This window comes from Camelina sativa, chromosome 3, assembly GCF_000633955.1.
Source record: "Camelina sativa cultivar DH55 chromosome 3, Cs, whole genome shotgun sequence".
In the NCBI taxonomy this organism is placed as follows: domain Eukaryota; kingdom Viridiplantae; phylum Streptophyta; class Magnoliopsida; order Brassicales; family Brassicaceae; genus Camelina; species Camelina sativa.
Window position 1 is genome coordinate 815,483 of NC_025687.1, and position 14,511 is coordinate 829,993.

Sequence of the window (14,511 nt, forward strand, 5' to 3'; positions counted from 1 at the left end):
TCCTATCTTAGGTGGTAACGATATCCAGTTTCATGGTAAGTTATATATATATATATATATGTATAAGGAAAAAAACGGAATCTATTGATTAAGTGGTTGAGAATGGTCTAAAATTGTAATCATTTTGGTACAAATTGTTTCTTCCTCAAAATTATGTTTTTGTACGTAAGAAAATTTGTATATATATATATATATATGTGAAATATTGTTTTTAAAAAAAAATATATGTATATCTATTATCTATATATATATATATATTGTTTTGGCTGTTGCTGATTGGCAATGTTCTGAACTGCACAAATAAAGTAGTAGTAGTCTATCTCATAAACACTACTATAAATGAAGTGATATTAATAATTACACTCTTTCGGAATCATGATTTAGGTTACTTATTATGCGATTAACTAAAATCAGTAACAATTCTGTAGATTATGAAACACTATTGTTTCTTCTATTCATCAAAATTTAAATTACGTAAACGTGAAATTAGATCTGTCATAACAGAGACTATGACAGCTTAAATTGACCCATCTCTCTCTCTCTCTCGTCAATTGCTCGTTTCCCATAAAAATTCATCATCCTTCGTCATTATTTATTATTTTCTAAAAATTTGACAGGATTTTTTTTTTCTACATATATATTTGTTGTGTTTGCTTTGAACTTATTTGACAACTAGCGTGATTATAATTAGAAAAATAAAAATCTGATCACAGTGAAAAGACATCATCATCTAACACATCATTCAGTCGTAGAAGATCGTTTATAAAAATCATGACTACTAATTAACATTGTAAACCAACAGTTAAACTAACGATTTATTCTCGATTAGAAGAGTTTGAAATTAAGAGCGAGAAAGATAAGCCAAAGCTCCAACAAGCGGAGCGTTAATGTAAGTGGCTGGCTCGGACCGTCCGTAGTCGGACCTTTCGTCAGGGTATTGGTCGTTCTGGTCTGGACCACCAACGACTGCACCGACTAGAACGTTGGGGTTAGGAGATTGAGAGATAAACATGGAGAATCCGTCGTGGCATTGGATCTTGCTCGGGTGGGCTGCAACGGAGGGGAGAGATGAGCCACGGTGGTGAATCCGACGTGGATATTTCGGGCCATAACCAACCATGTATGACATCTTCAACGGGTTGTCTCCAAGTAAATAATCCACCTGCCACATAATCACATGAATCAGTGCTTAATTTATTACAGTAAAAAAAAATTGGATTGATTTGGACTCGGATGGTTAAAGTGTTCCCAATATTTTATAAGAAATTGAACCTGTTTCCTGGCTATGGAGCGGAGGCGGGCAGGGGTGACTACGGAACCACCGCAATAAGCAACGGTGCGAGCAGAGGTTAAGTATTTGGCATAGGTTAGGAACAAGAACGATGTAGACGTCACGTATTGCATGTTGCTCTCACCCAACTTGAACAATAGCCCACCTATACATTACACATATATACATCTTTCTAATTTCATTTGCTCTAAGCTTCAGTAAGATTTCAAAAAAAAAATCAAAATTTTGGAAGGACCTAAAAAACTAACGTAACAGCCCATACTCGAGGTTAAAAACACATTTATGGCTAAAAAAGGATTCACCTTTGGAACACAAATACTCATTATAGTCTTGACTCTTGAAGGGGTTAAAGATATGTAAATAAATGAGAAGATGAGGGATCAAAATATATAATTGAAAAAAAAAACCTGGGGTGTATTGGGAAGAGGAGGCTCCTGGTAGAACAGAGCAAATGAAACTATCAGCATGCTCTTTGTATTCTCCAAGTGACTTCACTTTCTTAATCAGAAACTCCTTGATAAACAAAAATAACACAAAGGGGTTTAATTAAAATTATAGCTTAAAGAACCAATGGACTAAAATTATGAATCTTTTGATTAGGGTTTCACACCTTGGAGAGAAGAATCCTAGCACCAACGTGCTTATTATCCCAGCTAAACATGTTATCAAACTCATCAGCTCCAAGGATTTGACCATTAGCTTTGATGTAATTGAGATACGTTGGATTATTTGTTGCTTTGTGTAACCAAGCAGCTCCCCATAACAATTCATCCTGAAGACATCATCAATGTTATTTCAGTTTTTTTTTTTTTTACGATTTTAAATGTAATTTAGACCCAATTAATGTAAAGCAACATTTAAAACCTGATATCCAGAGTAAGAACAGTAGAATGGACAAACTTCTGGAGCCAGACCTGCACTGTAGGGTCCTCTGTATTTGTCCGCAAATGCAAAAACCTTAAAAACCCACAGAAGCAAATTTATAATTAATGCTCAAGATTGACATTGCAAAAGGCAAACTTATGGGTTTTTTCTAAAATAAAACTGTCACATGATTATTATTAATTGGAAGAATGACATGTAATTAAAATATGATTGATTTTTAGTTTATTTACCTTAATGGCTCGATGGAGGAGGAGATTGGAGTAAGAAGGATCACATTTACGGAAAACAATCGAGGCAGCGGCAAGAGCGGCAGCAGTTTCAGCGGTTATATCAGAACCAGGATTGTTCTTGTCGACTTTAAACACACTTCTTGGTGTATCCATGTCTTCTGGTCTCTCCCAACAAGCATGGTCCATGTTAGGATCACCAACCTATCAAAACGCTTACGTTACTAAAACCATTCTGTTACCCAAAGTTTTGATTTTTCTGAGTAGAGAATTTGGAGTAATTAATAACGGAACCTGAACATAAATGGTATCAGGATGTGAAGTGGCTTTGAGGAGAAAGTCAGTGGCCCAACGAACTGCGTCTTTAGCGTTTGGTAACTCAGATTTCATGAGACCACCAAACTCAATTAAACTCCATGAGAGCATTGTGGTTGTGAATGCCATTGGAAAACCAAACTTCATATTGTCCCCTGCATCGTAGTATCCTCCCACCAAATCCACCTACAATTTAGCAATAATTAGTCTTCTTTTCTGTATATGTTAAATTGTTAATCAAACACATAAGGATGAAGAATATATTAACATACAAAACCCAACAAAAACTCAGGTCTGACAACATATGCATTACCTCTGTTTTATGTATACTAATAAAGATTGTTACTTTGATGATTTTGACAGAGACAGACGCATTGAACTAAAAACCCCAATACCAAAAATCAGGGTTTCAAATATGCGTCAAACCCATATAAAAGGTGGAATCTTTTGATGGTTTTGTGAGAAATTTAACCTATACAATCAAAAGTAGAGCTTCAAAGATGTTTTTTTTTGCTTCCGTTTTAAACATTAAAACCCCCATAAAGGTTGAATCTTTTGATATTTTTGGGGACTTTTAAACTATGTTGCTACCAATCATGGAGAACTATATAACAAACCCATTTCACATTGTACATAAAAAAGCAACAAAAAAGCAAGAGAAAGAAGTGTCATTTACGTTTAGAGCAGAGCCGTCAGAGAGACCAGAGTTACTCCTCCAAGTCATCCTCTGTTTTGGAGGAAGCTTTCCAGATCTTTGACCTTCGAAGAAGAGAATAGACTTTGCGAGAGCGTCTTTGTAATTGTGGTTGTGGAGGTGGCGACGATGGTGGATGCTACGGCGAGAGGAAGAGGATGAGAAACCATTGGAGAGAAGCAAGAAGAAAGAGACAAGGAAGATGAGTGACGAAGAAGAGAGATGGAGAGCCATTCCCCTAGATAGAGAGAGAGAGAGAGATCTGGTTAGCCAATCAATACACAGTGTGCAGAAGAAGAAGCTTGCTGCTATGTGACCAGAGGACGTTAGCCTCTTTATATAGAGAAAATATTTGGTTTTTATCTCTCCTCAGTCCTCACTTTCCACTTTTTCAGATTTTCTCTCTCAGCTGAGCTAGCTAAACCGGTTAATTAGTTATTATTATTAGTCATTTTCTAATTAAAACATACATTGTTCGCACGTTGTTCGCTTGGCTTTGTAAGTGTAACAAAAAGGATCTTGTAAAATCTTGCTTGCTCATTGTTAACATAATCTCGAAATCGTTAAAGTTTTGTAAATCATTCATTTCACCCATACCGAATCCAGTGGGAACATTTAAGTTTTCATCAAAAATATGGTAAAACGTAGTAAAAGAAAAAAATATCAATAAATCGTCCAGTCAATTTTACGTGGTAATGACCAAAACAGTAATAATGAGATATGCATATGCCTTTGTCAGACATTAGAGATGGAGCTGAGAGAGCGAAAGAACGAATGTGAGAGCTGTGGGCATCGTGTCCAAATTAAGAATAATTCCGGGTGGATAACGTGAAACATAAAATAAATGGAGGATTTTTATGTAATATTTGGAAAATTTGTTATTGTCCGTGCGCTTGATTCGGCTCCTTGGATATGGGCTTTATATAACAGAGCCGTCGCCGCGCCGACATTTAAAGGGCCATAAGCCCAGAACAAAAAAGTTCTATTTATACCCTTAAAAATGTGCTTTACGTATTTCCTGCAAGCGTGGGAATCATCGAACCAACTATCTATCACTCTTCCACCGGATTCGACAAGATTCATGATTTTTGTTTTAATATCCTAAAGAACAAATGAGATGAACTTTGCTCACAAAATTTTGGGAAAGTCCATTGATTGGATTAATGTCCAATATAATAGTTGGGCCGGTAGCCATAATAAGTTGGAACGACGTCCTATTTCTCCTTCGTAACTATCATATCGTATCAGATTCACCTCGATCTTTGACATCGTTCTATATCTCCTACGAACTTAAGTACTCCACCTATCTCTACCTGAATTCATACTTCTATTGCTATTTTCCCTTCGAAATATTAGATATCATCTATTGCTCCATGAATCTCGGTTTATACGGTTTGCTATTGGTTTACGATTTGATTAACCAACTAATGAACTCATTTAACCGGATTTTACCAAAATTTAACCCAATTACAAAACTAAACCAAGAAAACTTAAAAAACAAAAATTCCCAAATCGATTTTTGTTCTCTCTTCTCGTTTTCTTCTTTTCATTATAAGTAAAATTCAAAACCCTACAACCAATCATAATAAGACTTAGATAATCAATTACATAAACTTAGATAATTACTCACGTGTTATCTGCTCTGTTTTGTTTTGAAATCGATGATAAAATCAACAAAATAGAGAACGTGAAGGAGGAGCCGTATGGTTTCGCCGCCGACGGCGTCCTCCGCTGCCACTGTTGTTTCCCATATGAAATGATGAATCTTGGCGTTAAACCCATATCAAAAAGACTAGATTTTTAGGTGACCCATATGATCAAATCTCAGAAATTTTCTAATTTTGCGGATAGATCGGGAGATATGGGCATTATTGTTGTTATTGAGTGAAATGAAAAGAATTAAAAAGCAAAAGCAGAATAAGAGATAATAATTTATGATCTTGTTCTTTTTGATCTCTGTTTAGGGAAAGAGAGAGATAAGAGAATAATTTAGGGATGTGAAAGTGGGTAATGATGATGATGATGGGGTTGGACCCGTCAGGCTTGGCCAGAAGCTCCACTCATGAACACAAATCTTTGTGATCTTCTTTGATTCGTTTGCAGAGAGATCAATATGCAGTTATGCACTCGTGTTTGTGTTTGCAAATTCAAAAGCTCCTTCATAGATAATCCAATGCATTTTATTTTTGAAACAATTTAATGTTTTTAATCTTAAAACTGTTAATCATTTGTTCTAGTTAGAGTTTTAACAAAAAAATTTTGGGAATTTGGATTTCAAGTGAATAACACGACGGGTCGAGTTGTATATATTGTTCAGATTATAAATTGGTTTTATATCGGTTTATAATAGATTTATATCGGGTTTAGTTCCAAAACCGTCTAAATCCAGATTAGTGGGAAAATAGCAATAGAAGTATGGATTCAGATAGAAATAGGTGGAGTACTTAAGTTCATAGGAAATATAGAACGAGGTCAAAGATCGAAGTGAATTTGGTATGATATGATAATTACGAGAGGGAAATAGGACATCCTTCCTAATAAGTTATATGCCTACAAATTTAGGTTTGGTATAACTGTGGACATTTGATAGAAACCTGGAATTAAAGAAACGCAACGACCACATATTTATGATTTACAAATCTACGCCAGAAGAATCTATCGTTTTCGGACCGTTCTGCCTTTGAAACTCTGTTCCATGACGATTATTTTCAACGTTGCCATATATCTGACAACATATTATTATACTACTCCTAGTACTTTAATTAACTTAATTAAGTTTCGATATGAAATCACAATTAAGTTATACTACTGGCCATAGTTAAATAAATTATTTAGAACTAATTGATTAAAAGGCGGACAGTGATGAGCTTATCAAAGCTCAACGGTTACAATTTCATTAATATACGTCGACTCATTTGCATCAGTCGTTTTATTAAACAGGATGAAATTCTATTTACGTTAGATCGTTGGCAATTTAATACAGTTACGTATGAACACATTGGATCGTTTTAAAAATAAATAGTTTTATAATTCTAACACTTTGGAGTTAGTAGTATTATTTTAAGAATAGTGGTAGTACACTAGTACTATACTAATACTAGTATCTTGTTAGGTTGGAACCACCGATCGATATGCTTTTATTGGGTATTATTACTATACTAAAAGATGATAAATTATTGAACAAATTGTCAACGTATACATTGCAACAAAGATAAACGATAAATTAGCACCTAATAATTAAGTCAATCGTACAAATTAACCTGCCCTAGATATGCAGTCACATATTTTGATCAAATGGTTAATTTTCTTAAAAAGGAGTGTTGACACCCATAAAATAAGACCCTAAATATCGTTTTGTTTTGTTTCTTTCGGTAATTAGAGAAACTGAGTGAATTCTTCAACAACAAAACAAAGTTTAATACTTATTTACACTACATTAATTACATCATTGTTTTTTGAAATTCCGGGTTATGAATTATGATGCACTATAATGTCAATCAAAATTTGTATATATAGAAGAAGAAAAAAAATTTTGTTATTGAAAGGAAACGGCTATTTCTAAAGACAATAACACATTGTTCTTTGAAAAAACGAGGGTGGTAACCACTATCAATAATTAAATTACTCGATTATTGATCGGAATACTCATTACACATATATATATTATACATGAATGCTAAGTATTTCGTAAGACCGAACGAAGATATGGTTCTGCAATAACAGCTAGGGATCTTTGAATATATAAACATGCAGACAGAGTATCCGATGATTATTATATCACTATCTCTTAACAAAACCTACGCGTTTTTAAGACCCCCAAACGAGTTGACTCAGGCAAATAATCGCACACAATATCATAGTTTTCATACACAAAAATATAGTAATATTATTTAAAGAATGGACCTACGTACCTCATCCTCATTCATCGTCAACACACTTATACTATATAAAACCACTTAACCTAAAGTTTTTTATCCACATAAAAATTCCCAATGGAATCTCCAATACTCTTTCTCATCACACTATCATTCTTTTTCCAATCACTTCTCCTCGTTTCTTCTCAAACTTTGTCCAACTCTTCAACAATCTGTAAAACGACTCCGGATCCAAAATACTGCAAATCCGTTTTCCCACATAGCCAAGGCAATGTCCAACAATACGGCCGCTTCTCTATCCGCAAATCGCTATCGCAATCGCGAAAATTCATACGCACGGTCGATAAATACATCAAACGCAACGCTCATCTATCTCAACCAGCCGTTATCAGAGCTCTCCAAGACTGCCGTTTTCTCGCCGGTCTAACGATGGATTATCTCTTGACGTCGTTTGAAACCGTTAACGACACGTCGGCGAGATCCTCCTTCAAAACGCTGCCGTTTTCGAGAGCCGACGACATCCAGACTCTTCTCTCCGCGGCGTTGACTAACGAGCAGACGTGTCTCGAGGGACTCACCACCGCCGCTTCTTCTTCCGCCACGTGGACCGTAAGGAACGGTGTCGCTTTGCCTCTCGTTAATGACACGAAGCTCTTAGGCGTCTCGCTCGCTCTCTTCACCAAAGGATGGGTTCCTAAGAAGAAGAAACGGGCCGGGTTTGCTTGGGCCCATCCGAGATCCGGATCATCCACTCACACTAAGCCGGCCAGTCTGTTCCGTAACGGAGCTCTACCGTTGAAGATGACGGAGAAAACGAAAGCCGTTTACGAGTCGCTCAGCAGGAGAAAACTCGCGGACGACGGCGACGGAGACGACGGAAGCATGGTTTTGATAAGCGATATCGTCACCGTGAACCAAGACGGAACCGGGAACTTCACCAACATCACGGCGGCTATAGCGTCGGCGCCAAACAACACCGACGGAAGCGCCGGTTTCTTCTTGATCTACGTGACGGCTGGAATATACGAAGAGTACGTTTCCATCGCGAAGAACAAAAGGTACATGATGATGATCGGCGACGGAATCAATCAAACGGTGGTCACCGGTAACAGAAGCGTCGTCGACGGTTGGACCACTTTCAACTCCGCCACATTTGGTACGTCACACAATCACATGTTATGAATCATAGTGTCTCGAGATCTTAAAATTAAATTTCCAATGATATTTAATACTAAATCGAGTACGTGAATATAGTTGCCTTTAATTATTGCATTTTCAACTATAGGTCAAAAAGATTAGAATTTAAAGCGGTGAAATAGGGGACAAGATGCATTAATAATACTGAGTGTGTACTTATGTTTATTTTTTAAAAAAGTAGATAGTTGGATGATGGAGCCATTAAATAAAATGATATTTTGGATACAATCGATAATAACAAATCGTGCACATGACTTTTTTTTATGTATTTCAGCTGTGACAGCACCGAACTTCGTCGCGGTGAACATCACATTCCGAAACACTGCCGGACCAGAGAAACACCAGGCTGTTGCGTTACGGAGCGGTGCAGATTTCTCAATCTTCTATAGTTGTAGTTTCGAGGCTTATCAAGATACGCTCTACACGCATTCTTTAAGACAGTTCTATAGAGAATGCGATGTCTATGGAACGGTCGATTTCATATTCGGAAACGCGGCAGTTGTGTTTCAGAACTGTAATCTATACCCGAGAAAACCAATGCCAAACCAGTTCAACGCCATCACTGCGCAAGGCCGGTCTGATCCGAATCAAAACACCGGTACGTCAATCCAAAACTGTACGATAAAACCCGCGGATGATCTTGTTTCGAGTAACTATACGGTTAAAACGTATTTGGGTCGACCGTGGAAAGAGTATTCAAGGACGGTTTACATGCAATCGTACATAGACGGGTTCGTTGAACCGGTTGGTTGGAGAGAGTGGAACGGCGATTTCGCTTTAAGTACATTGTACTATGCTGAGTATAACAATACCGGACCGGGTTCAAACACTACAAACCGGGTTACTTGGCCTGGTTATCACGTGATTAATTCGACTGATGCAGCTAATTTCACGATCACCGGTCTATTCCTTGAAGATGATTGGATTTGGAAGACCGGTGTGCCGTACACCAGCGGTTTAATTTCTTAGTAATTTTGTGATTCGCTCTTAATTTATTACTCTTTTATTATTTAATTTAAAGAAATTGTTTTATTTTTATTGTAAGTGTTATAAGCCGAAAACCAAGCTCAATGCGAAGGAAATGTATAGCTTGGTTATGTAACCGTAAACATTTTTTGCAACACAAAATACGAATTTAATTAAATTGTTTAGCATGACAACGACGTCGTTTGTTCAGACTATAACACGTGACCACTAGAAACATCATATCTCGGCCGTTCATTTCCCCATTCATGGTCAGATCACAACGTCCCTGAACCTAACTACTTGTATCTAAACAGTAAACACACAAAGACTTCCCAAAACCAGCTGGCAACTACTACTATAATTAACAGATTCAAAACAAGTTTAACGATTAGATCAGACACAAATCCAAAACTAAATGATAGAGATTTAAAGTAACTAAGTGAACACAAAAAATGTCCATTTTGATCTTCTCCATCCTCATTCTCTCTACTTTTTTATCCGTCTCCGGCCAAAAAAAGCCAAGTGTTTACGAGGTTCTCCAAAACTACACCTTACCACGAGGAATACTACCAGAAGGCGTCCGGGACTACCAGCTAAACCGAAAAACCGGGGTATTCAAAGTTCATTTCAATAGCACGTGTCAGTTTCCTATAGAGTCGTACAAGGTCAAATACAAATCCACAATCTCCGGCATCATATCAAGAGGACGGGTCATGAGGCTGATGGGCGTAAGCGTCAAAGTGCTTTTCTTTTGGCTCAACATCTCCGAGGTGTCTCGTGACGGCGACGACGTCGAGTTCTCCGTTGGTGCTGCTTCTGAGGAGTTCTCGGCCAAGTATTTCGTGGACAGTCCACAGTGTGGTTGTGGGTATAATTGTTATAATGGGCCCGTATCTTCCTCTTGAAGCCCCATGGGTCTTAAAACTGTTATGAATAAATAAAATAAACATAGGCCTCGAAGCTAATATGCATAACAAATTAATAAACTACAAACTGTTGTTTTAAAAAAAAAAAATCATGTTTCAGTAAAATAAAAACTTTGTTAATTCACCTTTTTATCGAGTATTCAATTTCTTTATATTTTAGTTTGTGTTATATGAGTTGTAAAATAATTGATTAGGTTTTGTTGGTTAAGAAATTTTGTGTTTGTTTATTTTGTTAACAAAATGACAAGAAATACTTTTGTTATTATTTTATACTTGCAAAAAACCCAAATTCCAAAAGAACAACACCTCATGTGCTCAAGTGATGACGTGTCCAGTAGTTAGGTGAAACGGTGTCGTGTAGATGGTCGCATGATATGCTGAGAATGAGATAGCTACAAAAGTCTCTCACGTCTTTCCCAGAGAAAGTGACGGGAAACGAAATCTAACCGGGATAATAAACCTAAAACCTAAATCACTGTTTTGGAACTCCTAAAGATTCGTAATTTTGGGTTTCATCGACATGTCCCTTCTTCCGATTTCGATCGTCTCGTTCCTTTTCTTTCTCTGCCTTCATTCGCCATTCATCGCCGCCGCTACAGATGACGATTTGCCGACGGCGTATTCTGTCCTCCAAAGCTACAACTTTCCCGTCGGAATCCTTCCTAAAGGAGTCGTATCATATGATCTAGATGAATCCACTGGCAAATTTCACGCGTATTTCAACAAATCGTGCAGTTTCGCTCTTCAAGGCTCGTACCAGTTGGATTACAAATCTACAATCTCTGGCTACATATCGGAGAACAAGCTCACCAAGCTTACCGGCGTGAAGGTCAAAGTCTTGTTCTTGTGGCTTAACATCGTTGAGGTTGTCAGGAACGGTGACGAACTGGAGTTCTCCGTAGGGATTACATCGGCGAACTTTGCGATCGATGAGTTTTACGAGTCGCCGCAGTGTGGATGCGGGTTTGATTGTAATTCGATTAAGGAGAATTTGGGAAGAAACCCTTTTGTTTCTTCCGTTTAAAGGTTAAGACTTTTTGGTTCTTTTTTTCTCCAATCATTGAATTTGTCTGCGTTCTTTGTTTTCAGTCAATGCTTTGTTTGTATCTCTTGTTAGGATCCAACCGATGAATTGTATTTATGAACCGATCTGGAATAAAAGGGTGGAGGCATTTTTATATATAATTGGCACACATTGAGACAATTTCGTTTTGGCTGATCAATGGTTTGTGTGTGTTGCATCCTACGAATGTGTTAGATCTTTGATCCTTGGTGTCAGATAAAATCATGGCGGTGGGTTCTTTGGAAGTTGATTGTAGCCTAGTGATGATAAATTTGTACCCCACATTCTTGGGTTCGACCAACACCTCGTCAACGTTTTAGCTTTACTTCAATAGAAGATGGTTTTGAGATCATTGGGTTTTTGAACTCTAGCACTCCATGATATCTGTGTTAGTTTGTGATTAGATTTAGTTTTGTTTGAATCATGGCTCGAGATTCTTTGCTCACAGACATGGTCTTATCTTTCTCATCCAAGACTTGACAAAACTAAAGTGGACAATATCCTCCACTGGAATCAAACTTGGACATGAACACAACTTTAAATGTAAAACTAGGTTACAATGGGTGGAAAATCTTTTGTGTAAGCTCAACTTCCGGTTGTTGGTAACAGTATATTAGACGAAGTAGGAAGATAGTTTCTCCCTTCTTCTTCTTGTTTTTTTTTTTGTTCCCGTGTCATGTTTGTATCTCATAAGGAGAGACAGTTTTGAATCGTTGTACATATTAACATTCAGCCAGTAACATTCAGCCAGTGTTCAAGAAAGCGGTCTAGGCAGCCGCCTAGGCGCTAGACGCTCATCAGACGCCTAGATGACCGCTTAACCCGCTTAAAATTACATACATTTTATTTTAATATTTATTTTTGATTTTTAAATTACATATAATTAAATTAATATGTTTTATATCTATATATGTAATTATAAACATCTATAGGTTGTTAATATAACTTAAATAAATGTATTTTTCTTACCGTTGTTTACAAATTTTTAATTTTTATAACATATATTTTAATATAATTATATATATATATATATAATGTTTTATGTTGTAAACGTCTAAACCGCCTAAAAACCGTCTAGGTCCCGACTAAGCAATCTAGGCGCTAGGCGTTGGGTCACCGCCCAAATACCACCTAACGCTTTCTTGAACACTGCATTCAGCTGATCTCAGTTGAACCAGATCATGGGGTTGACTTAGATAACAGAGAGATTCGACTTTTGGGGTCTGCATTCGGGTTCAGAACAGGTCTAATTGTCTAAACTTTTGGTTTATGGTTTATGCTTTATGCTTTATGCTTTGACCCATATGCAATAACCGGTTTTGGTATACGGTTTCTGGCCAACTTTACATGACCAATCCAGCTGGCAGCTGAAATGTCTTTTTAACACCAATCCAACTTTAATTGTGTGAATGAATGGTAGTTCTAATGAAACTTTTTCAAATACTTACTTGCATACACGACATAAAATAAAGAACTGTATAATTAAACCCCCAAAAAGTACTAGGAATGGTCCTTGACTTTGGGACTCTATTTTTTTCCATGTATGTTTGATACTTTGATGATTCTTTCGAATTTGAGAATGGGCAAACATGTATTTGCTTATATCAAACAAAGATCTAGATTGTGCTGAAAGAAAAGAAAAAAAACCGATATTTAGCTTAAGAAGTGTCAATTTAGTTAAGAACGTGAGGCTACAAACTTTTCTTATGTCTTGTTTTTTTTGCATGTTGGCCTTTGGGATTTAGTATGAGCCACTTCTTCTCAAATCCAAACCATTAACACGGAAGTTATGTGGTCTTCATACCCTAAAGCTAAATTTCTGAGGCTCACAAGTGAAGAGCTTCGCGGCTTCTTGTTTTTCTGTTGCTTGTATTAAACTTTACTTATATTTCTATGATCAACATTTTCCCTACTACAACATGGCTTGCCACGTGGTTGCACTGTCTATGGCTTGGATTTGTTAGTGTGAGAAAAACAACTATTACTGAATTAACGATTGTTCATAGAGACTCCTTGTTCATACATCATTTCACGTCCGTATTTTGAAGCTTATTTGTCAATACCATATTTAAAAAACTAATTATTAGAGAAAATATGGTCAAAACGGATATTAAAGTTTCCTAATCTTGACATATTGTTCGTGGCGCTATTACTCGAAGATGGTAATAAACGTTTTGAAATAGGTCATAGGTGTACCATATATAAGATTTTGTGATTCTAACGTTTTTTACCAAGCACATGATTTTGTTATGTATGTTTGAGTTGAGTAAATACGTTTGTTAGTGTGTTCGCACCTCTACAAAAGTTTATATACCTTATTCAATGTACGATACCATTTTATACCAATTAGATTTTGTTAGTGTATTTTCTTTTGGTTGACTTTGAGTCATAGTAACCTTTTCTTGTTTTTTTTTATTTAAGTTTTCTTACCATAGTAAAACTTCGTACATGGAATTTGGAAGCCTTTAAAGTTTCATAAATTAATGATATAGATAAAAAGTATCAATTATACGATACGATTATTACACAAATAGCAACGGAATAAATTTGGGTTCACCGCAAAAGATCATAACCTATTTTTCCTTAATCTCCTCATTAAAACTGAGGATTAATAATCAAAATATAAACGGTTTTAAAATTTAATTATTGCTTGTTGTTCAAGAGAACAGCTCGTAGCTCAGCCGGGTCGATCTCTTCAGAAACGGTTTCTGGTCTGTAATAACCGGTTTTAGGGTCTGGAACCCATGGCGCCTTCTCGCTTGAGGCTTCCACAACTTTGTTCTTCATCACGGCAGAAGAAGCGTTTTCACCGCTCGAAACGCTCACCTCTGACGTTGTTTTGGCTACGGCGGCGAACCCTCTTTCTGAATAGATCCCAAGAAACGTCATCGTTTCGTTAAAGGCGAGTAGTGAAAACAGAGCAATACCAATACATACGTTGGAGAAAAAGAGTTCTTACCTGAAAACTGCGTTTGAGAGCTTTTTGGAAACGAAGACAGAGAGGATCTTAGCGTTGGAGAGAGAACGAGCCATTGTGTGGTTTAAGGGTTTAACGAGATTTGAAGGGGGGGG

General features: G+C 36.8%; 5 protein-coding genes across 5 annotated transcripts; 3 read left to right on the forward strand and 2 right to left on the reverse strand.

Annotated features, from left to right (window-relative positions):
• On the reverse strand, nucleotides 708-3,723 carry LOC104760093 (endoglucanase 1). Its single transcript, XM_010482944.2, has 8 exons — nucleotides 3,395-3,723; nucleotides 2,698-2,904; nucleotides 2,407-2,607; nucleotides 2,156-2,248; nucleotides 1,902-2,063; nucleotides 1,699-1,804; nucleotides 1,273-1,436; nucleotides 708-1,162 (listed from the first exon to the last, which is right to left on the reverse strand). The coding sequence occupies exons 1-8, from the start codon at nucleotides 3,644-3,646 to the stop codon at nucleotides 842-844; spliced, it is 1,506 nt and encodes a 501-aa protein (XP_010481246.1). The 5' UTR covers nucleotides 3,647-3,723; the 3' UTR covers nucleotides 708-841.
• On the forward strand, nucleotides 7,234-9,628 carry LOC104760099 (probable pectinesterase/pectinesterase inhibitor 7). Its single transcript, XM_010482948.2, has 2 exons — nucleotides 7,234-8,443; nucleotides 8,759-9,628. Exons 1-2 carry the CDS (start codon nucleotides 7,405-7,407, stop codon nucleotides 9,451-9,453), a joined length of 1,734 nt encoding a protein of 577 aa, XP_010481250.1. The 5' UTR covers nucleotides 7,234-7,404; the 3' UTR covers nucleotides 9,454-9,628.
• On the forward strand, nucleotides 9,855-10,534 carry LOC104760100. Its single transcript, XM_010482949.2, has one exon. It carries the CDS (start codon nucleotides 9,903-9,905, stop codon nucleotides 10,353-10,355), a length of 453 nt encoding a protein of 150 aa, XP_010481251.1. The 5' UTR covers nucleotides 9,855-9,902; the 3' UTR covers nucleotides 10,356-10,534.
• On the forward strand, nucleotides 10,775-11,791 carry LOC104760101. Its single transcript, XM_010482950.2, has 2 exons — nucleotides 10,775-11,402; nucleotides 11,494-11,791. Exon 1 carries the CDS (start codon nucleotides 10,897-10,899, stop codon nucleotides 11,398-11,400), a length of 504 nt encoding a protein of 167 aa, XP_010481252.1. The 5' UTR covers nucleotides 10,775-10,896; the 3' UTR covers nucleotides 11,401-11,402; nucleotides 11,494-11,791.
• LOC104760103 (protein SENESCENCE-ASSOCIATED GENE 21, mitochondrial-like) lies at nucleotides 13,894-14,505 on the reverse strand. The gene is made up of 2 exons (XM_019241237.1): nucleotides 14,399-14,505; nucleotides 13,894-14,302 (listed from the first exon to the last, which is right to left on the reverse strand). The coding sequence occupies exons 1-2, from the start codon at nucleotides 14,470-14,472 to the stop codon at nucleotides 14,083-14,085; spliced, it is 294 nt and encodes a 97-aa protein (XP_019096782.1). The 5' UTR covers nucleotides 14,473-14,505; the 3' UTR covers nucleotides 13,894-14,082.